The sequence below is a fragment of the Cariama cristata genome, unplaced genomic scaffold, assembly GCF_000690535.1.
Source record: "Cariama cristata isolate BGI_N322 unplaced genomic scaffold, ASM69053v1 scaffold16391, whole genome shotgun sequence".
Classification (NCBI taxonomy): domain Eukaryota; kingdom Metazoa; phylum Chordata; class Aves; order Cariamiformes; family Cariamidae; genus Cariama; species Cariama cristata.
In genome coordinates this window covers 72,795-94,426 of record NW_009598872.1, presented here as the reverse complement: position 1 = coordinate 94,426, position 21,632 = coordinate 72,795, and the positions used below count along the sequence as shown (strand labels likewise).

General features: G+C 37.6%; 1 protein-coding gene across 1 annotated transcript; it reads left to right on the top strand.

Annotated features, from left to right (window-relative positions):
* Window positions 1-434: 434 nt before the first annotated feature.
* On the top strand, window positions 435-10,349 carry CHORDC1 (cysteine and histidine-rich domain (CHORD) containing 1; the record flags this gene model as incomplete). The annotated part of the gene is made up of 10 exons (XM_009709480.1): window positions 435-484; window positions 2,538-2,594; window positions 3,059-3,219; window positions 3,810-3,910; window positions 4,940-4,998; window positions 6,068-6,138; window positions 6,353-6,458; window positions 8,233-8,352; window positions 9,051-9,113; window positions 9,622-10,349. Coding segments are annotated over 10 exons (932 nt in total), but the record flags the coding sequence as incomplete, so codon positions are not given.
* Between the last annotated feature and the right edge of the window lie 11,283 nt (window positions 10,350-21,632).

Genomic DNA, 21,632 nt, shown 5'->3' with positions numbered 1-21,632 from the left:
AAAGCCTCGATCAGGTGCAAATAGATGTATTTCATACCCTAAACCAGTATTTTATGTCTGTTGGGTGGCCACAGGTCTACTTTTTTTACTTCTGCTGAATTACCAGTAAGGACTGATTATGGATGAAGGCAGGGGATGGTCCACAGAAAGTTTACTTGCTCCATATGGAAGTAGAAGTTTGTCTTAGATGCCTGCTTTCTGGTTTCTGTTGTATAATACAGAAGAAAAAGTCTTGATTACTTAGGTTTAATCTATGCACTCAGAAAGCTTTTTCTGTGGAGTCTGCATTTTCCTTCATAATTACCTGCACTTGAGGAAGTGGGACAGCTCATGGCATACATGAATTGCAAGTGTGGAATTTTTGCTGGGTTTGTGATCAGATGAATAAAGATTCTTGGTATGTCTGAATATTAATAATAGTAATTTTCTTCTAGATTCATGCACATACCATCCAGGTGTGCCAGTCTTTCATGATGCTCTCAAAGTAAGTATGCAACTATCCTTTTAAGTCTTATATTTTTTTCCATATATGTAAAACAATATGCTTATTTTCCTTTTTAATTCCAAATCTTTCAGTGTTGTAGAAACTGATGTTTGGCCTATCATGTTTGAGCAACCCCACGATATTAGAAAAGTACACTTATGCAAACCTGAAGAAGATATTAAAAACTGTACTCGTATGGTCTAAATGCCACACAAGTCTGTATGACACGTTTCCTATTGATTGATTCTAGGTGTCTCAACAGTTTAATTAGTTCTCTGAATAGGTCTTTGAAAGCACTGAGAGGTGTCATTGTCTTTCAGTCAATTAACCTGCTTGGAATTCACACCAGCTGCTTGTGGTCTTATGGGGGCTTGAGCACTAAAGTGTATGTAACATTTGCCTACTGTAAAAAACAATTTTGTTCTGTTAATCAGCCAAATGAGAATGTTGGTTAGGCTGGGACTGATCACCGATGCCTCTGATGTAGCTGTCCAGGATTCTTGGGCTACATCTTCAGTAGTGAATTAAATATACCTGTGACTGATCTCCAGTGCTTAGGCCAAGTGCACAGCCCATATTCATTGTATTAAACTGTTTTCCTGCTTCAAGATCTACTGGATGCATCTGAAGTGCCTACGGGGAATTATTTGAGACACAACTACCAAAACAGTACTGGAAATCATTCTAACAGTTTAATTGTGTATGGTCAGAAATCTGGTGTCCAGAAATGGAGCCTGGCACTGTTTACTGTATTAATACAAATGTAGCCTAAGTGACCTTTCTTAGGACACCAAACTGCTATTTAACCGAACTTTGGGGCAAACATTTTTTTTCTTGGTATATAGGAAATGCTGCTACTGGCAGTGCACCTCATCCCTGTCCCATAATGTGGTGTCTTCTGGGTTCATGGAAGCTTGTGCCTGTGTTCTGCGTAGCGTGTTGTCTGTGAGCGATTGCTCGTATTGCAGTATGTGGCTCTGCAATTGGCCATTGTGTGCCACTGTCAAATTGGGATGGATCCTGTTAGATCAAATAAGATAGTGTTACTTAGGCCATGGCAGTTTGCCTTGTACAAAATTATAGCTGTACGCATAACACTGTATATAAAACTTCTACCTAATTATAAAAACAGAAATTACACAGTTACCTCAAAAGCTTGTGTTTACTCCCTCTTTCTCTTATATACGCACCATTTTTAAAAGACGTACTACTTTTCCCCCTCTCCTTATTCTATCCCTTGGCCTAATTAAAAATGTATCATAATTTGGTATGAGCAGTTTTCTTCCTGATACAAATTCTAGGTAATCGAAGTGGCCAGTGTGAACCTTTTGTCTCCTCGACTCTGGAAAGAGTTAATATTTTGAGCATATTTGAGAACCACCTACCTAAAACCCATTGTGTTGCACTGCTTAAGCTCTCAAAGCAATGGTGCATTTATTAGTCAAACTGTTGCCTTTAATAAGGTTCTTTGTGAATAATGTATCTTACAACTCAGCGGCAAGATAATTTTCTCTAAAATTGAATTTCTGGTTTATATAATAAAAAGTGCTTTTGATTGATGTAGTTGAATAGATGGCTATGCAATGCAGGTATCCAGCTTTGTGGTGGGATAACAAGCAGTTGAAGGACTTGACTAGTGCTCAAGGAAAGAAAAAAATCTTCATCATTTTAGGAAAGGGGCCTGTACGTTCTGCCACAGGTGAGCCTAGTCTCAGGTACAGTACTTGTTTTGTTTATGTGTTACTTTATGAGATAAAGTAACATTTCTGTCCTACAGACTTGGCATCTAACTTGTCATGGAAATACTGCCTCATATTTATGGAACTTTCTGATTAAGGCAGCATGAGTGAACTAGAAATGGCAGCTGTAACAGGTTTCTCTGGCCTTTAAAAATGCAGGTGATGATAATATCGTCCAAAGAAGGGAAGAAAATTATCTCTAATCATGATGTGCCACATCTTGTAAAGGATTATAATCAGTCTTTTGCTTTTTATAAACCGTTGCCAAGTAAGGTATTCATGCTTGTTTTGTTTTTATTCCGAAATGTTTATAGGGTTGGTCATGTTGTAAGAGAAGAACAACGGACTTTTCTGACTTTTTAAGCATTGTGGTATGTACTCATGATTATTTACAATTTTTATACTTGTCAAATGACAGTTATAAATGCTACGTGTACTTACATGTTTAAAATTTGCATACGTTCATTAAAACTGTCTTAAATCTTGCATGCACTATTTTTCTTGATATAATGTTGAAGTTGAGTCTTATTTTCAAGCTTTAATGGTTATAATTCTATCAAAACCTATTTAGGTGTTTGTTAACAATGAAGGAAGGTCAATGTTTTTGTTACTTTGCTCGATTATGGAAAGTATGTGTTTTTCTTTAATGTATGTCCAAATGAAGATATTTCCACTTTAGTTGTAGGATTTCTTTTGCAAATAGTGTTTAGAGTGGGCTAAAGGAGAAGATGGGGCTGAGGAAATAAATGAAGAAAACTTATTGCAATTTTTGATAATTTTTAATTTTGCACGCAAACTACACTTCATATATATAAAAATATGCTTTCTACAATAGGGCTGTACAAAGGGTCTCCATAACAGTGAGAAACCTCCTGAGCCTGTTAAACCAGAAGTCAAAACTACCTCTGAACGAAAGGAGCTAGCTGAAGTGAAACCCAAATTTCAAGAACGCATAATTCAGGCACCAAAACCATTGGAAACAATTAAAAGGCCAAGGTACGGTATATGAAACTTAAGTTTTGCCAAATATGTGGTCAGTTGGCCAAGTTAAAGCTCATTTGGTTATTCGGTGTTACACATCTCATATAGTGTAAAAACTCCCAAATTAACTTTAAAAGAGCTTGTGTTTGGTAGCACCAATGATGTTATCTTAAGCTTCAAAATGAGATAAAAGAATTCTGGTTAGGACAAAGTAGTACTGGATCTCTCAGCATTTAACTTCACAGGAAACAAAAGTTGCAGTCTATAGACTCATAGCTTAGAATGCCAGTGGAAGCTGTGTTTAGTGTTTTAAACAGAAAAAATAATTTAGGGTGCTTGTATTTAGATTCCTTAATCTCTGATTTATTTTTATTGTTGTAGAGTATTTAGGTTTTCCTGTTGAAAGCCAAGGCTGCCTTCTAAATTTCTAGTCTGTTTTTCCATAAACAGTGAGAATTGGCATTTACAAATCTAGTTTGTTTATTTGTTGTTGTAAGGGAGGCTGGAAAGGAAGAACCTTATAGCAAGATTAAGTGTTACTACTTTGTTGTCTTTTGTAAATTATTTTTCATGAAGCTGACATGAATACATGGACATTTTTTTAGCCCAGATGAGCCAATGACAAATTTGCAGCTGAAAGTGTCAGCTTCCTTGAAGCAAGCACTAGATAAACTGAAACTGTCATCAGAAAATGAAGAGAAAAAAGGTAAGGATATAGAGATGTTAAGTAGGTATATGATGCTAATTGTCACACAAATAAATTAAATACTGGGTTTTTGTTGTTTTTTCTGAAGTGATTATTTCATGTAATTATGTTCTTGTTCTTAATAGTCTGGGAAATAATTTCCAGTCTAGGGAACGATAATCGGAGTTTAAATGTGAACAATGTGGAGACTTGGGTGTTAGGAGCAGTATGTTGCCATTAAAATTATTTGAACTGCCTGTTTTGTAAGATCTTCTGGTTAGAATGGACATGATGGGAATATCCATTTCTGAACATATGACTGAAAGAGTTCCCAAGAAATGAACTCTATTCCTATGTTACTGTAAACGCAATGTTGTATAAAGCCTTTCATAAACTGGTGATATTCCGTGGAAGACTAGTTGGTTCTTCCTTGTCTGGTTTTCTTCTTTTTTAATTCCCAGAGTTTATTTGGAATTTGATTCCAAAACTACACTGCTCCTTAAGAAACACTTTCTAATTTCAACCTATATTTGTGGCAATTTTATACTCTTTTGTTCTTGTGCCAAAACTGTCATATAGCTCTTCTTTCTACTTGATATCCAAATTCTTTCCTTGTGTATATTTATAGGCAGCAGTTGGAAACGTTTACATTCTTAGTTTTACAAAGCCAGACAAGATGAGTGATTGTTCTCTTCCTCTGTGATTGTAATAATACTTTTCATCGATTCCCACCCCCGCACCCCCCATTTAAAACAGTGTAAAGGTATAGAACCTAGAATGTGGTGCATAAGTAATACAGCTTTTGGAATGTTTGCATAATTTCTGTTTCTTTGTACCTTTCTGGCAACTTTCAGTGCCAGGCAGAAAATAGACAGCTTTAGAGTTTTTGGTGGGGTTTTTTTTGTTTGTTTGTGTGGGTTTTTTGGTGGGTTTTTTTAATTATTATTTTTTCATGTACTCTTTAGCTCATTTTAATTCTTAATAAAAGCAAAATATTTAGTACATTATACAATTCAGTTGCTATTTTCTATAATATGATTCTGTTTACAGAGGAAGACAGTGATGAAATCAAGATTGGGACGGCATGTAAAAATGCAGGCTGTTCAAAAGTAAGTGGTTCAGTTCCACTCTTAAACCCAGCTGCTAAACTATTAAGTGCACAGTTGTGTTTTCCTTTCTTGGGTGTTTTTTCGTGTGCTACAAATTGATTTGTAAAAGGCACAAAGTCCATCAGGCTTAACAAATGCACATTTGATAACACACTTTAATATGGACAAATGTAGGCTGGTTTGTACTATGCATGCAGTAAGTCTAAGATTACTTTTTTTTAAGCCTGTCCTGAACTTCTAATTAATAAGGTTGCCAAACCCGTGATACTGACAGGTTTCAACTTAAAATGTTAAATATAATATTGGTAAGAGGTAGCTTACTGATAACAGTTGAATTGCTCTTGATAATCTGTGTATAGGTCAGAAGCATCTGCAGATCTTATCAGTTAATGCTTCCTGCCAGGAGAATCCACAAAGAAAATACTTTAACACTTCTAGTGCCAAAATTAGTCTTTATATTGTATAGTCATTTAAACTGAAAGTTTTTTGCACTGACATCCTTGTGTTGTACAGAACAGGACAGTAGAATTTAAGTAGGCATTTCACTGAACATCTGGCAGATTTTGCATTTTCTACTGAAACTCTGGTGGGAGGAGAACTGATAGCAGTCTTTTGTTTCTGTTAGGAAAAACTGATCTGATATTTAGTGGCAGAGTTGTGTATTGTTTCATTTACTTCGTTTTGAGAATCCATGGGTTTTATGAATGATAAATTTAATTTGTTTTCCAGTTAAGTACTTGTTTTCTCTGAATATTTAGAGTATTTTTAAGGATAGATCTCTCTGAGGATCTAAAGTGACCTTGGTGAGCACAGATGGTGTCACGATTGATGTACGCCATTGAACTACTACAAAGTATAGCTTGTTAGAAGGAGTGCCAGGGAACCTTCTGTGAATGAGGGTTAAACGATTACTTTGAAAAGCTAGGGGAAACAATTAAATCTATGTTATTTACTCAAAGCTTTGTAGTACTTTGTTCAATGTTTCTGTTGTGGGTTGTGTTTGGTTTTGTTTTTTCCTTTGGTCCACATCCTGTAACAGTAATACACTTTAAATGCTTTGTTTTACTAGACATACGAAGGACCACATAGCACAGAAGAAGTATGTATATACCATTCTGGTGTACCTATATTCCATGAAGGGTTAGTATTCAATTAACTTTAATTTTTTTAATTAGTCTATTATGTGTTCCTGCTTTTTTTGTTGCCTTGTTCTCCTTCTGTATTTCTTCTTCCGTCAAAAATGGCAATGCTTGAAGAGGGTGTAGCAGTAATAGTGCATAAGGGAAAGATCTTAAATATTTGCAGTAGATAGTGTCCTAAATATTGTTTGTTAATTATTTTGTGACCTTTCAAGGATGAAGTATTGGAGCTGTTGTAAAAGAAAAACATCTGACTTCAATACATTTTTAGCTCAAGAAGGCTGCACAACAGGAACACACGTATGGACTAAAAAGGACGCGGTAAGTATCATTAACGGTGCATTCTGTAGCTGGCCGTTCTGAATTTTGAATACTGAAATGTAGTTAGTAGCTTGCTTGAGTTATAGATGTAGTTGAACTGTTACAGATCACTACTTCTGAAATAATATGGACAATACTGTGCACAGCATGACAACAGAGAAATGGAGTTTGAAGTAATCTGTGGTAGAAGTACACCTGTAATAGAGTACAACCTTTCTTTTTAGTGGTACATATATATCACTATTTTATAGTAAAAGTTTTTTTGGCAAATTCAGGAAAAAAAAAATGGCAGTCTTTTATGTTTTGTTATTAAGAAAGTTTATAATATTCCATATAGAAAATATTCCATATATATTACTTTAAAATAAGGTTATTAGAAGTCTTTCCTCTCCCAAAGACTGTAAAGAGAGCAGCCATACATATTCCGTAGTAAAATAACTGTACTTCCAGTTTGAATCTGAGTAGTTGAGTTGTTGTTTAGGTAGGGATGGCAGGGCAGATGAGGTCCATGAGGTTCTATGGGTGGAGGGGTGGGGATGGAAGGGTTTTTTCTGTCTAATTTGGATTCTCTTTATGTATCTGAATATTTTTCTGCTCTGGATCTAGTTGAGTGTTTTGATTTGGCTACCAGCATAACAAATACAGACAGAGCACCTGTTTAGTTTATAGGTATTTCATTGCAGTGTTGGGAACAAACTGCAGAATTACAAGGTGAAAAATATTTCTGTTCAAGGTTTAAAAAGATTCTTAGAGAATGTTATAGAATGTGATAATCGAACTGAACACTTACTTCAAAAACACTAGCTGGTCACAGGTTGGATGCAGGTGAACACAAAATTCTTATTATGGATATGTTGTCTATTGCTGAGGCAAAATGAGTTTGATACTGTAAGCATCAGAACACGTAACAGAAGAAAATGAAGATATATTCTAGAAAGTGTAGTTCTGTTACCTCGTTCTACAACAATTACTTCACAAATCCTTTGCTTCCTTGAAGTCATGGAATTACTGCTTGCTTTGAAGATTTATGTTTGTGTTTAAGAATTATTTTCAAATATAGAAAGGAGAGGCTAAAAAAATAACAAAAAAAAAAAATCCAAGCTGCAGTTGTGAGCCTAAAGCAGGAGAGTATTCTTGTAAAGAATTTACCCAGATGTTAAGAAACTATGTGTATATTTAATGTGTGTATATTGAGATAATGGGCTTCTAGCTAACAGGATTTTTTTTACTTTACCTTTTTGTTGTTATTTTGTTCTTCTTCACCGTTTATTTTTGCTGCATCAGAGAACAAGGGTAATATGCAATCATTTTTTGCAGTAATATGAAAGTTTCTTGGATTCATGGCTTGCTTTTTCTTTATTCAGTTCCTTTCTACAACCTGTTGGATAACTGTAGTCTTGGAAAGGAAATTAATCCAACAACTAACTTTTTTGTTGCTTTTGGGGATTTTTTTAGTTGCGTGGGTTTTTTTTCCCTATCACAATATCCCAATTTCTTACTATAGTCTGTCATATAGCATTAGTTTTCTCACTTCTAATGTTTGTCAGGGACCAGTTGCTGAAATATTTACTAAAAAGAGATGTAAATGGAGTCTTGCAATCTCCTGTGAACATGAAATATCTAGTCTTTTATTAGCTATGCTTATTGGCTATTAAAATATATTAAAATAAAATGTAAAAATATTAAAATTCAGGCTTTTATCCTGATTAATCTTGTAAAAATACTCCTGAATGTGATTTTAAGTCTTTTTTTCTATACCTTTTTCCATATATAGGGTAAGAAAGTAGTTCCATGCAGGCATGATTGGCACCAGACTGGAGGAGAAGTGACTATTTCTGTATATGCTAAAAACTCTGTTCCTGATCTAAGCTACGTAGAGGCAAATAGCACAATGGTGAGTGTCTACCTTTAAGATGTAATTATTTTTTTTAATTCTTACAGAAGCTTGAAGTTGGGAAAATCTGGCTTCTACTTTATTTACAAGACAGAGGTAGCATAAGAATCTTTTTTGAGTAACGACTTTTTCTTGGCATTTGTGTTTGTGCAAGTATGTATAGCTTTTTTTTCCCCTTCTGTTTGGACATCTGTGCTTTAATGGGGTTTTTTTGGTGTGGTGGGTTTTTTTTTTAAAGCTGCAATATAATATCTCAAAAAAAATATCTTTACTTTGACTTCTGCAATGAAAACCCGAGTGTGATGGATTTGCATCACTATATATGTAAATAATTGCAGATTCATAATTTAATTGTATTTGGCTTAATGTAATTTAATACTGTTCTTCATGGTACGCAGTTTCACAGCTACTAATATTAAACAAGTGTTGAAATGCTTTTCTGATTTCTTAATCACGTGTTTAGAGAAAATGATAGAGCTTCCAGGATGTATCTATGGCCACTATTGGCTACAATGCTGTATCAGAATCTGTGTTAGAATCAGATACTGTATTAGAATAGATTTTCATTTCTATGTCTGAGGAACAATTTGATCACTTTGCTCATTGATTTGCTAATGTGATACATTTTGCTTAAACATACTTGAGGTGTCAAATGTTTTATTAGGCTGACAAAATTTTCTCTTGTTTTTCCTCTTAAGTTAAATATCCATATTGTATTTGAAGGAGAAAAGGAATTCCATCGCAGTGTGAAATTATGGGGAGTAAGTATAAGAATAATTTTCTATTTTAATAAAAAAACCCAAACCACAAACCCTCAGCTTCCTCTCTTTTGAAACTGTTTGTTTTTCCTTGTTGCTCTGCTTATTGAAAGAAATTCAGTTGCATGTCATTCAGCAATTACATTTAAATCTGAATCTAGTGCCCCAAGTGATCAGGTATGACATCATAGTTGATGCTGCTTTGAGCAGAAGCTGACCTCCTGAGATCTTTTCTGATCCCAACACCATGATAGTGGTGTTGCAGAAAACCCTTGACACTACGTAGTTGCATGCTTATGTATGTGTTAGACCAGTGTATATGTTATATATGCATAGGCATATGTTCATAGCTTGGGAAGGGGAGAGGGCTGACTTTCCTAGATACAGAGGGAACTCCAGCTACATAAACATCTACTGAAACTTAGTGATAAGGTACTCTTCCTAACTTAATTCCCAAGTATCTAGCAGTCTGTTTCTTAAACTGAAGTGTGAAATATGTTTTCTGTTCTAGGTAATTGATGTAAAGAGGAGTTATGTGAACATGACGGCTACAAAGATTGAGCTTACTATGAGAAAAGCAGAGCCCCTATTATGGGCAAGTCTTGAACTACCAGTACCCAACACACAACAAAAAAAAGAGAATTCAGATCAATAATGATTCCAAGAGACAAGTTATTTCCCATTATGAAGTGGTGACTTGCTACTGTAATCAAATACTTAACTTTTGTATAGATTCGGGGTTTTTTTATGCTAGATGATGTGTTCCTTTCTACAAAGAAATTTGACGCACAGTAAATGGGGGTGTAAACTTGAAGAGTAATAGCTATTGCTGCTCTTGCTCCCATGAGTATATTTATGCTAGTTGGCGTGTCTCCATGGGGATTTAGAGTAAAAGAGCTATTGCCCTTTGCTTACAGCCTTACCTGCCACGCACTGACTGTCCAAATAGATGTGTTCTCAGTCCACTGTGTGTTAATTGTTCAAGTGTTCGGTTTAGTCTGGGTCTACTGGGTAGCACATGTTAAATTTAGCAGTGTTCATTATGAAGCATATGGTAATACAGATACAGAAATCTGAGTTTATGAAGTGATTAGCATGCAGTTTTACATCTAGAATAAAAGGCACAGAAACATAAATATGAAAGAACACTTGTAGACTTGCATTGTTGTCTTCTGAAACTAAGGTTTGTTTCAATACCTATTGGCTTTGGAGGGATAGAATAAATGGTATTTTGGTAAGGATTTCAGTACTTGCTAACTCTTTTGCTATCTTTCATGTATAAAAGCAGGAGATCAGATTAAAATAAAAACAAAGTTGGCAAGAGGGGAATTTTTTTTTTTTTACTCCTGTACCTTTGGTATTTGAATTGTTAAATATAGAAGTGAATAGACAGTGAAATGGTTGAATAACTTAGCATCTCCACTGTGGAGAATGCACAAACAGCAGACTATTGTAAAATTACCAAGGTGCTATATCTATTTGACAGTCTTTAGAATGTATATTCTGTCATATTCTACAACATTTAAAGTTATGAATCTTTTTTCAAAGTAGGTGGATGTAAGTAGTAGGAGAAGCCAGTACACACTGTAGATGTCTCAGGAAAATTATTTCCATGTAGATATGCATAGCTCTTGGTTCTGAGGGTGGTAATCTAAGAACTAAATTTATCTACAGGACAAGTCTTAGGAGAAACAAACAACAAGCTTTAAAATGTCTCAATAATTGTACCTCTGAATTAAAATATTTTAAAGATATTATTTCTTTTGAACTGCATAAGCAGAACATCGGAATTAGAAATCGAGACCTTATTTTTGTTTTCAGTTCTACATCAGTAAATATTTGTGGCTGAAAACAGGATGGTTTTAAAAATGAAGCTTTTATCCAAGCAGCAACACATGCAGTAATGTTGCTTTCTCTTCTGCTTGAAATAGTTTCTTAATTTTGAGTTGCAGCTGAAAGAAAAACAATGTTTTTGTATTAAGTCATGCAAAATGTACACCCTTATTTATTGTGCCAAAACTTACATATGTAAACAAGCAGTCCTGTGGACTGTTGAAATGTGCGGATGCTCACCTACTTACCTTGGCAGACCTGGAATAACGCCAAAGGAAACACGGAATGTAGTAAAGGCATTCTGCAGTTAAATACGATTTCTAAGAATCTTGCTGTTTTCCAACAGGTGTAATTTGACTTGAGCTCAGAGTTCTGTCTCTAGCAGTACTTGAAATCCTACTTCATGCTTAAAGTAGTAGGAAATACATTACCAAAGAAACCGTCCCCAAACACGAAGAAAGTAATACTGGTGCTGTATACATAAAATTTGTTTTGGTGCTGCTTTACCTTCATTTCAAGATCCTGTTTCCTCATTGACTTGGAGGGAGTGTAGTTGCTTACTCCCTTGGGCCCATATTGAAAGTCCCAGCTCTAAGTTCTGCCTGAAAGATTCTATTAACCTCTAATGCATTCTTTTTTTTTTTAATATGAAAATGTCAGGTGCTGTGAAGTGATAAGATGCAAGCTTACAAAAATGTATGCCTGCGAATGGTCGTCTAAAAATTGAACAGTTGTTCCCTGATGTGTTCTGAGCCAACAAGTGAGCTCTTATTAGTGTAATACTGAGAACAATCGCTTCAGTGGATGAAAAATTCTAGATAGCTGTAGCGACTAGCATGCCATCTGTGGTTTTGTATGCAGAACTCTGAACTTGGACAGCAAAATGAGCAGTGCTTAAATGCCAGGATATAGTTCTTACTTAACAAGCAAGTTCAAATGTGTGTCTAGCCATATGGGTATATAAATACCCCAAATCTGTTATGTTTTCCACATTTTTTTAGCATATTTTCAATTTATTTGCATCCTCACATGCATTAGGTTTACATCATGTAAAATCCATTTTAAAGAACTACAAGAGAAATGGAATTTCTTGGGAAAACAGAATTTCTGTTTTTAAGCAAGTCTATATTCTCCCATGGTATACTAAACGCTAAAGGGAGAGAAGTGTGGATGAACAAACCTTCCGCTGTTAATGCTGGAGGCTGTGGGACCCTCTAGCTATTTGTTATGCTCTTTCAAACTACATTCTCCTGGTAGCTGAGTCAGCTTGGCCATAAGTAGAAAAAAGCTCCTGTAAACGTGGTCCGTAGTGTTGCTTTTGCTTTGTATTCATTTCTCTGACTTTTCCTGTAGTTTGTACTTTCAGCACAGAATTAAAGATACTTCAGGAGTTCCATAATGACTTTCCCCATCAGTGGCAATAAACCCACTTTTAAAATTCACCTGTTTAAAAAAGTAAGCAAACAAAAAACCCACAAACCTAGCTTTGCTCAGGCAAGAAGGTGTAGGTTTTACAAATAATAACCTAGTTTTATGTGGCCTGTGATGTTTTTCAAAATAAAAGGATAAATTTTCAGATAGTATAGACTGCCATAACTCTCTTGTTTAACTGCATTCATTCTTAGCGGCTTTTTATAACCATATATCTGCATCCATCATCAAGCTGCAAAAGCTGTATCGGTGAATTTGAGTGTTTTGACCAGTTGCTCAGAACAGGCTGGAACACACCAATGTTTGATTCTGATGTTCCATAAAAAGACATCTTGATGTGGATAGTGGTAGCTGACACTTCAAAGGAATAGTGGTTTGGCTGTAACTTTTATTAGTAAATGTGGAAGGGGAAGTGAAACCGACCATAGTGTACCAAACCAATCAGTTCTCTCTCAAAAGCAGGGTTTGAAAACTAAGTGAAGTGATTTTTTTGATGACTTGGGCTTTCACCTAATAATAACAAAGCTAAATTGCAAACGAGTATGTACTGGAATATTTACTGTTAAATTTGCCCTTTTTTTCATGTTCTCAGAAGTTCTGCTGTATTTAACAAGTTGGTTAACTTGATACAGTCTAGCTATATTTTTATAATTAACAAGTTTTCAAAACCTGTGTGTTTTGCTATGGATTTACAAGTTACACATGTAGACAGCGTGTTATGTGTCCTATGGGTTTACATGTTACACATGTAGACAGCATGTTACACATCTCAGAACTGACTGGCCGGGTGCATATAAAACTTTTCCTTCACGATCCCTTTTTAATACAAAAAATTGTGTACGTATGCAAGTTTGTGACAGAAATCTTAATCTTTTCCCTCATGTAGAAGCCCATTTTCCTACCTGGCATTACATATTACATCTGTAACACCGTTTCTTGGAGGAGACAGAGTTTACTTTGGATGTTAATAGACTGTTAAGCACTGGGCTGTTCAGCTACTCTGACTCACGTTTTACATGGCACTGATGTAACTTGACAAAAAAAATCTTCCATTGGATGAGTTTCTGAAACCTGTACATTATCAAGTCACCATTTCAGTAGTTTAGGGATTAGTTTTACTAGGAATTTTGCCTTGAAAAAAAAATGTACTTAATCGATGTAATGATGCATTTCTTGCTTGCATTCTTTAAACATGGCATGAGTATTGTTTAAATACTGTACCTGTTAATCATTGGTCTTTCTGACTTCCTACTGAATTTTTTTTTATCTCCGTTCAGGAACCAGATCCTTTTTAAAGTAACGAGTTACGTGTCTGGAACACTGTGTTAAGGTGGTAATAATTTTGCCATTATATGAGTCTTGAATTACAGTTGAAGGGGGAAGATGTCTTTTTGCATGGTTATTTGATTCTGCACATTCATAAAACTTATATGCAGAAATTAATCTCATGTCTTCATGCTCTAGTTTTTTTCTAAATGTATTCAATAAAATTCTTATTACATGCTGGTTGCATTTGGGGTTTTTTTTGACTTTTGTTATGGGAGAGAACTTCCCTTTGGATTCAACACAGTTGTTGAAATAGAATGTAAGTGGGCATTTTCCACAGGTCAGTCTATATACGAGGGAAACCGTGTGGCAAAGGGTTTTTCCCCACCCCTTGGTTTCCTTCTCTGCCTGTTGCTTTCTGGCACAACAGCCCAGTCAAGATACGTTAAGTTTTGCAGGAATTTGAGTGAGTGTGGCTGCTCGGACAGGGGCCTGTCTCATTCACGGAGATTGTTCTGTTCAAGAATTTTGAGCTGTCACAAACTTACTGGAACTGGAATAATTCCAAATACAATGTTTGGGCTGTTTCTAAGAATGCTGAAGATATTATAACTTTGCTGCTTTTTTTTCTATTTTTCTTGGTTTCTTGGAAAAAGGAAGAAGATACCTGTCAAAACCTCTAGGATTCCCACAATGGAGAGGAAAAAGATTCATTTCTTGGGGCGTAAAGTTTTTTATGGTAATAGAAACTTCATGTTTTCTCAAAGTTTGGGTAGGTGTTTTAATCAAAGATAGCCAAGATCCTGTTACAGACGTTATAAAGTAATCCACAGTGACTGCACCAAATGATTGTTAGTCAAGCAAATTCAGTTTGTCTGAGTTTGTCTGCAAAATGAAGGGTCGGTGTTGGGGAGGTAGGATGTTAGCAGGAAGGAGGACGGGCAGGCAAAGAGCACGGTCCTTAAGACCTCTCTGTAGGCAGCACAGATTTCAACCCGTGTTCATAAAGTCAACATTTTTCTGTTCCACTTCTGAACATTTTGTTTTCCTGACACAATGTTGGTGTGAACAGGAACGAAGAGCTGCTGTGCATTGACCACTGTCAACTACGCATTTGTAGTCAGTCCTGTGAGCCTAAAAGGAAAGGGGCAGTAGGAACAGGGACCTGTACTCCGGAGGTACGTGAAATGTGTTTTTCTTTAGCTTAATTGATCAATGTATATGATGACTGATTCTGGCTATCCAGAAAGCGTGCAGGTTTTTTTGTAGCCAGTGTGCTTCTGTGTGAGAAGGAAGCATCCTCTTGAATAAAATATTATTGTTACCTACTGCAAACGGATTTGAAAAAATTAGTTCCTTGTTAAAAAAAGCTGCATTGCAACAAAAGTCATTCAAAGCTAGCTGGAGGCAGAGCTGTTGCCTTACAAACATCTATGAAATATTTTTAGTCCAGAAACCTTGTTCTCTGAAATGTTTTAAATTTATCATAAATATTGATACTGCAATATTACCACTGAATTCAATGCTTGGGAGAAAACTAATCTAATGTGCTTCCAGCCTAATATGCTTAACCTAATTTGTTCTTCCTTTATTGAAAATCAGACGCGTGTATGAGAGGCAGAGTTGATACTGTGCGCTTCTAGATCCCAAGGGACTTAATTTTTTTTTTTTAAGGGACCGCCTTGTAATCAAGTTATATTGTTGTATGCATAAGCATTAACCCAGATGTTAAATGTTCTGCCTTCACCTGTGACAGCAGTTAACATTTGCAGTGTCTGTTCATGAACAAAACCTACAACAAAAGCGCTCAATTCAGAATTATTCTGTAATTGTAGCTCTGCAGATCGGAAGCCTCTCAGCACTTCTGTTACAAAATTTTTACTTCACTAGATTTATAACCTAAATGGGATGCTTCCACTTTCCAAGAGCAGTTAACAGCTGTAAAGAAGATAAAGCTGGTAAAAGGAATGGAGGATGTTAAAATGCAGTTGAAAATAAATTTTTAAGACAAAGGTTTTCACATGTTTATAGAAAAATGAAATAGTTCGTAGGAAACACGCCAAGACTGAAGGTTAATACAAAGCAACAACTCCAGCTGTGAATGTGCCAAAGCACTGAAACTTAAAATCACAGTGTCTTATATTTTTTTCCTGTATTTATAAAGGTTCACCTTGTTGCTATGTGAGCACAATGGCATGGTTCAGCATTTCTTCTTCTGCTGTTATTTCTCCTCAACAATATTTTACGTTAGAATACAGACAATTAAGTTTGTTGCATTTATTATTGAACCATTATATTGATGCACATTGCCTAAAGAGTGCAGTGTCGTTGGGACTTGTACAATGAAAAGTGGCCAAAAACTTCAGCGTGGTTGAGTGGCAGTACCAAAATGTTGAGTGCACAATTCTTACAGTTTTATTAGATAATGCGCACGTTTTATCTTAACCTGTCCCATAGGGGTACTTAAGTAAACATAACTTTTCAAGGGTATATTGCAATCTGCAGTGTAGTAACATCCTCGCTTTCCCTCCATACCAGTGAAGGTATTCTTCACTGAAATTATAAGTATAGTTGTCTGCAGAATGAGCAGTAGCCGTGAGAGAGCCGATAGATTTTGCCAGAACTTCTCCATATTCTGGTAATTATGTTTTAGTACAAAATGGAGTATAACACTGCCTGAGAGACAAGTGCTGTGTCCTGCAGTTACGCTCTGAATCCTATATAAATATCCAGGCCTCAGGCAGGTTATCATTTATCAGACTGCAGATGACAAGAATGATTGGTATTTGCAAAACCAGAGTCCAATCAGGCTGAATTAGGGGAACTGGGATGGTTTGAAAATGTAGAAAGAAAAGCTAGGTCCTTTTCTCAGATTTGCCAGGACTAGATACTAAGTATGTATACAACTCTATATAAGTAGCTGTCCTTAATGATAGCTCTTTCAAAAACTTGGGATCTCCCCCAGGTAGTCCCTGAGTGCCAACCTCTGCTGACAGCTCAATAAATACAGCATTGCCAGGGCTAGTAGGAGGGCACAAGCTTTGTTCCAGCTCTGCAGGGTCTCAGGACCTGCCAGGTTTGCATTGTCTGAACTTCCCTTCGCCTTCCCGGAGCTGTGTTTTAGCTTGTTTGGCCATTACAAGTTTTCTCATGACCAGATGGCTGTTGCCTTACTTGTTTTACCTTTGTTTCTCCTTTTATAGCGGTATGGTATAGTTGTATTTTTTATATAGATTTTAGTAATAAGCAGCTTTTCTTTGTAGAACAACATATTTATGATTCCAGCATCACATTGCAGAGGAATACAAACCTGGTATAAGTGGGGAACTTGAAAACCGGGGGATGGGATGTGAGGTAGAGGACCATGGGCATGGGATGATTCGAGAAAGGGCACAGGATGATACTGGAGACCCCAGGAAGTGAAACAGCTCATAATCATTTTAACTGCTTTGTTATTGAAAGGTTTGCCTGTAATAGTATTCTTTGTTTTTTCTTTTTCTGTAATAGACTAAACATTCTTTGATGACACAGTTAAGATTTCAAGTACACTGACAATGAACTTGTCTTTACTCATAAAGTGTGTGTGTTTCTGCCGTAATAAGACAGGCAGGATGTTTGTGTTCTGCTCCTCTGCTGTGGCAACGGGCGATGCCACGCAAGTGCCCGCACTTCTGCGAGGTGAATTCTGTTGGGATAAATCTGTCTGAGCTGCGGGCTTTAGTGCAGGCAGGAGGTGCCAGGGCATGCGGGCTTGGGTGGAAGAAGTATGGAAATGTGGCGTGGGAGATGGAGAGAGCTCAGGAAGCAAAAGCAGTACTTCAGGAGGGGGTGGTGGTTCCAGGAATATCTGAAGGGACGAGTGATCTCAGAGGAAGCTAAATCATCTTTCAGTGCTTGGTGTTCGCAGCTGACCGTATTTCCCCAGCCTGACGTCCTACTGCTTAAGGGCTACATGAGGGTTGTTGTCACAACAGTCGCTGTGTCCAGCAACTGTGGCTTGGGTTTCCTTCTAAAAATACAGGCGAGTTTGGAGGCAATGTGGATGGCAGCATCAGGAATGCGTCAGCAGCTTTCTGTCAGCAAGCTAGCAAAGCACATCTGGGGAAGGTGCCATGTAAACATAGCAAGCCTATTCTTATCTGATACCCTCCTGTGAAATGCTTTTCCCATTATCGCCTCTCTTGTTCTTTCCCTTTATGGAAGGTTGTAACGTGTTTGCGGTTTCCTTGAACCAGCTCCAGCCCCTCCTGCATGAGGTGCCTACAAACCAGCCCTCCTCCTCCTCTATTCTTTGAGCTCCTCAAGCTGGTCCAGAACATGGATGTGCCTCACAGGTTGGGTTGAAGAACAGCTCGCAGATTTTCCTGGATGAGGACAATGTTTAAAGGTGTAGGATCTGTCAGGACAAATACCACGTTGACACTGACAGGAGCTGCCTTGACTTCACAGGTTGTAAGTGGCACAAGCAAGTACAGAAGCAATCCATGGGACAGACAGCTCCTAAACCATTTAGGCTTTCTAAGTTCCTCCTGCTGGTGCTGATTAAGAGACCGAACTGCTGAATTCGACTAAGAGCTCAACTCTAATACACCATAGACTTGCACCTAAACTACGGAGTTAAACGGTAGCCACTCTTGCTTCACTGGAGCTACTTTTATCCTCAGTGGTGTAATGAAAACAGTCTTTGGCCTTAAAAAAGACTGCTCACTAAATTCAGGCCATACTACTTTCTCTCGGGACAGTTTCTGCGTGGCAGCACTTTGGTTCGGCTCAGAAGAGAACGGCGTAGCAGAAGCCAGATTTCTGTATTTCGTTTAGTTGGTGTTGTCTTCTCTGCTTTGCCATAGGGAAGTCCATGACATTCACCATCATTCAGCTCTCTTAATGGCACTCTTAACTGTATGCTAAAATCCCGTGAATGAAAATAGAGGAATTTAGAGTAAGCGAGAGAAAAAGTGGGCCATGCTGAGTATATCCTATTCCTCCCAGCTGCAGAGAGGAGGTGCCCAGCTGCTTTTGATGCTCTGTCACCTGGAGATTCCAGCTCTACCTCCTTGAGGTTTTCCCCAGCATTGCCTGGGAGGTGCAGAAAGTCCTCAGGGACTTTCAGTATCTTCCAGAATCTCATCCTGCTGCTGTTTTCCTTAGGAATAATGGGGGGGGGTCACGGCAGTAGCTCTTCTCTGCAGATGCTGCACAGCACCTCTTCCCCTCTGAACGGCACTATTGGAGGATAAACTATTTCTGCTTTCAAGCAATTTAGTTTTTAAAAAAAGATCTGTGATTGACATATTTAGTTGTTATCTTGGTTTAAAGAGGAGAACAAGCAACCTTTTAAAGATACATTTACTAATTTTCATGGGTTTCAATCAAGTGCACCCGAATAGAGGTGAGGTCACTGAGGGCTGCTGGCCAGGTGTGTTCAGGTCCTCCTCTGTTGCAAAATACTATGCAGTCCATAGAGTTCACGTTCTCTTGGTGCTTATGAACACGCAGAGATTATTTTGTAGGTTATCTATAGAAGAAGGACAGAATAATAGAAGTTGCATCTTTGGAAAAATCAGCATACAGCACCGGTACTGGTTGTGATCATGTGTTTAATGGGCTGATGGGCTGCTTTAGGACCTTTCTCTTGCAATGTCTTTTCCTTAATAGATACACTGAGTTACACCAGGTGTTTTATTTTTTTCACTGTTGTAAAAGAATGCAATTTTAGATCAGATCAAGCAATTTAAAAGTTTGACCTGGACTTGACAAATTGCTCTGGCTGAACCAAAAAAAAACTGGACAAATCCAAATGCCCTATTCTAACACTGGAACTGTGTAGTTAGAAAGAATTACAAAACTTCTTCGGCTGCTGTGTTTGTACTTCAGTCATCAGGATACCAGGACAGGGCAATTTTAATTTCATTGCTCCACGAAGGCAGTCCCTTGATGCACGAGTCAACTTTGGGAAGGGTTGCTAAATTACAGGGTGGTGAGAGAAGCACTGGCGTCACTTAATCCCAAACACTTAATCTTCAAAGGTTTTGAATTAGTATGAGATTTATTAAGCTTAAGATCTGAAGACCATTTTTAGGTGGTTCTACTTCTATTTATTGATTGATTAAAAAACACAGCAGAATAACTGTTTTAAATTACTACTATTTTTGGTGCAAATGAATGAGTGTTGTAACTGGACTGTGTTAATCACTTACTCCGTGGAGAATAGAGCAGGTAGGTTTTTCCCACTTTGCAGCCATCACTAAATCGACCAAGTGTTACAGCTTCCTTTCCAAAGGCAAACCAAAGGTATTTCAACCATAAGAGAATCTGAAATAAACTTCCTGGCACTGTCCCTTTGAATCTTATTTTCTAAAGAGACAACTGGCAAACCAAATATCCAAGTGATGTTTGCTTCACCCAAGTTTAAGTTTGCGAAATTATTTTGCAGCCCCAGCCTAGGCTGAAGGGTCTGTTTCTCCCAGCCATATGATTCACAGATTGCTGCTGCCAGGTTGAGTGAATGAACTGTGCAAATGGAATTAGGGAAGGACAGGGTAGGTGACGCAGTGTTACCTGTTTGTAAGGAGAGCCTGAAAAATCCCCTCACGCTTTGAAATTCAGGCCAGGCAGAGCTACGCAAATACAGCAGCCTTTGGGCAGGGAGACAGCAGCAGCTGCTTGGTTGCCCACCTCTAGAAAAGGAGATGGTAACTACTGACTGAAGCAGGGAAGGCAATCTCAGCCCTGAGTAACTGATCCTTTCGATGCCAAGAATATGGGACTTTATAGAAATCAATTAGTATAAGCCATGTGTGGTTTGGTTTCCTTATTTTTAAGGGTTTGGGTATCACTCTCCCTCAGTAGAACTTTATAGAGAGGAATGGAAATAGATTTAAACTATTTTGTATACTCGGGATGTAGCGGGTCATCATGAGTTGTACATTCATCCAGAGTTATCAATTAGGTTGAGAAGAGGAACAAAGCAATCGATGCCAGGTGTGTGTTCTGCCTGATGTGAGCTCTAATTCTTACAGCTTCAAAGTGCCCACAGAAACAAGAAGAGATAATATATTCTTTGCAGCAGCAGGGTAATGGCACAGAACTTCAAAGGCTAACGACCAATGAAAAAGTACGTTTGCTGGTAAAACATTTGTTCGTTGGTTTATACTATTAAAGAGATTTCTGTAAATGAAGGAGGAAGCACGCTTCATCAGAGATTTCCTTTTTATGTGGAAATTCCTTGTTTGCCTTATCCTCTGAATATGTTATTGCAGTGACCACTGACAGCTGGCTGCTCTTCACAAGGAAGAGGCACAAGTGGCTCTTATCCACCCTCCAGATACCCCAGCCGTTCTTTGGGGACGCATTCAATTACTGCCCATAAAGCTACGATGGAGCAGGAAGAGTGGGTGATTCAGGAAAAGGGAAGAAAAAACAGTGCAGTTACGTTCCAGTCACCGTTCACAGGGTATCACGTCCTTCAGCAACACCTCAAGCTACAGATGTGGAGATGAATAACTTAGTAACTGTGAGCAGTCCCAGTTAGGCAGAAGTAAAGAGACCACCACAAACGGAGTCACTGTTCTGGTGTCCTCAGCATTGACTACCCATGTCTCTCATCTGCATGCTGACAGTCAGTTAAGCACTACTTTTTCCAACAGAAGAGGTAAAGTGTGGACTGTGGAAGTGTAATTTCCTCCTCATGTGCCTAAGGCTTGATTTGTGAAAAGCAATTTAACAGTAAATTATGAGCACAACATCCATAGGTACACAGTCCTTCGTCTTGGCTCATTGGAAGTGATGCCGATGAAAGCCTCTCTTCTTGGTGGCATATACCCCCAAAACAACTTCCCAAAGGACTGAACTATTGTAATTTCTCGTTCCCTTGTCTGAATTCAAGGCATTTGAGATGAGAACAACTCCTTCTCTAGCCTAGTAATTGCCCTGTTTCTCTAATTCTGTCTTTTTCAGTACCACATCTGTTCTATTCCCCATAAAACAAAAAGT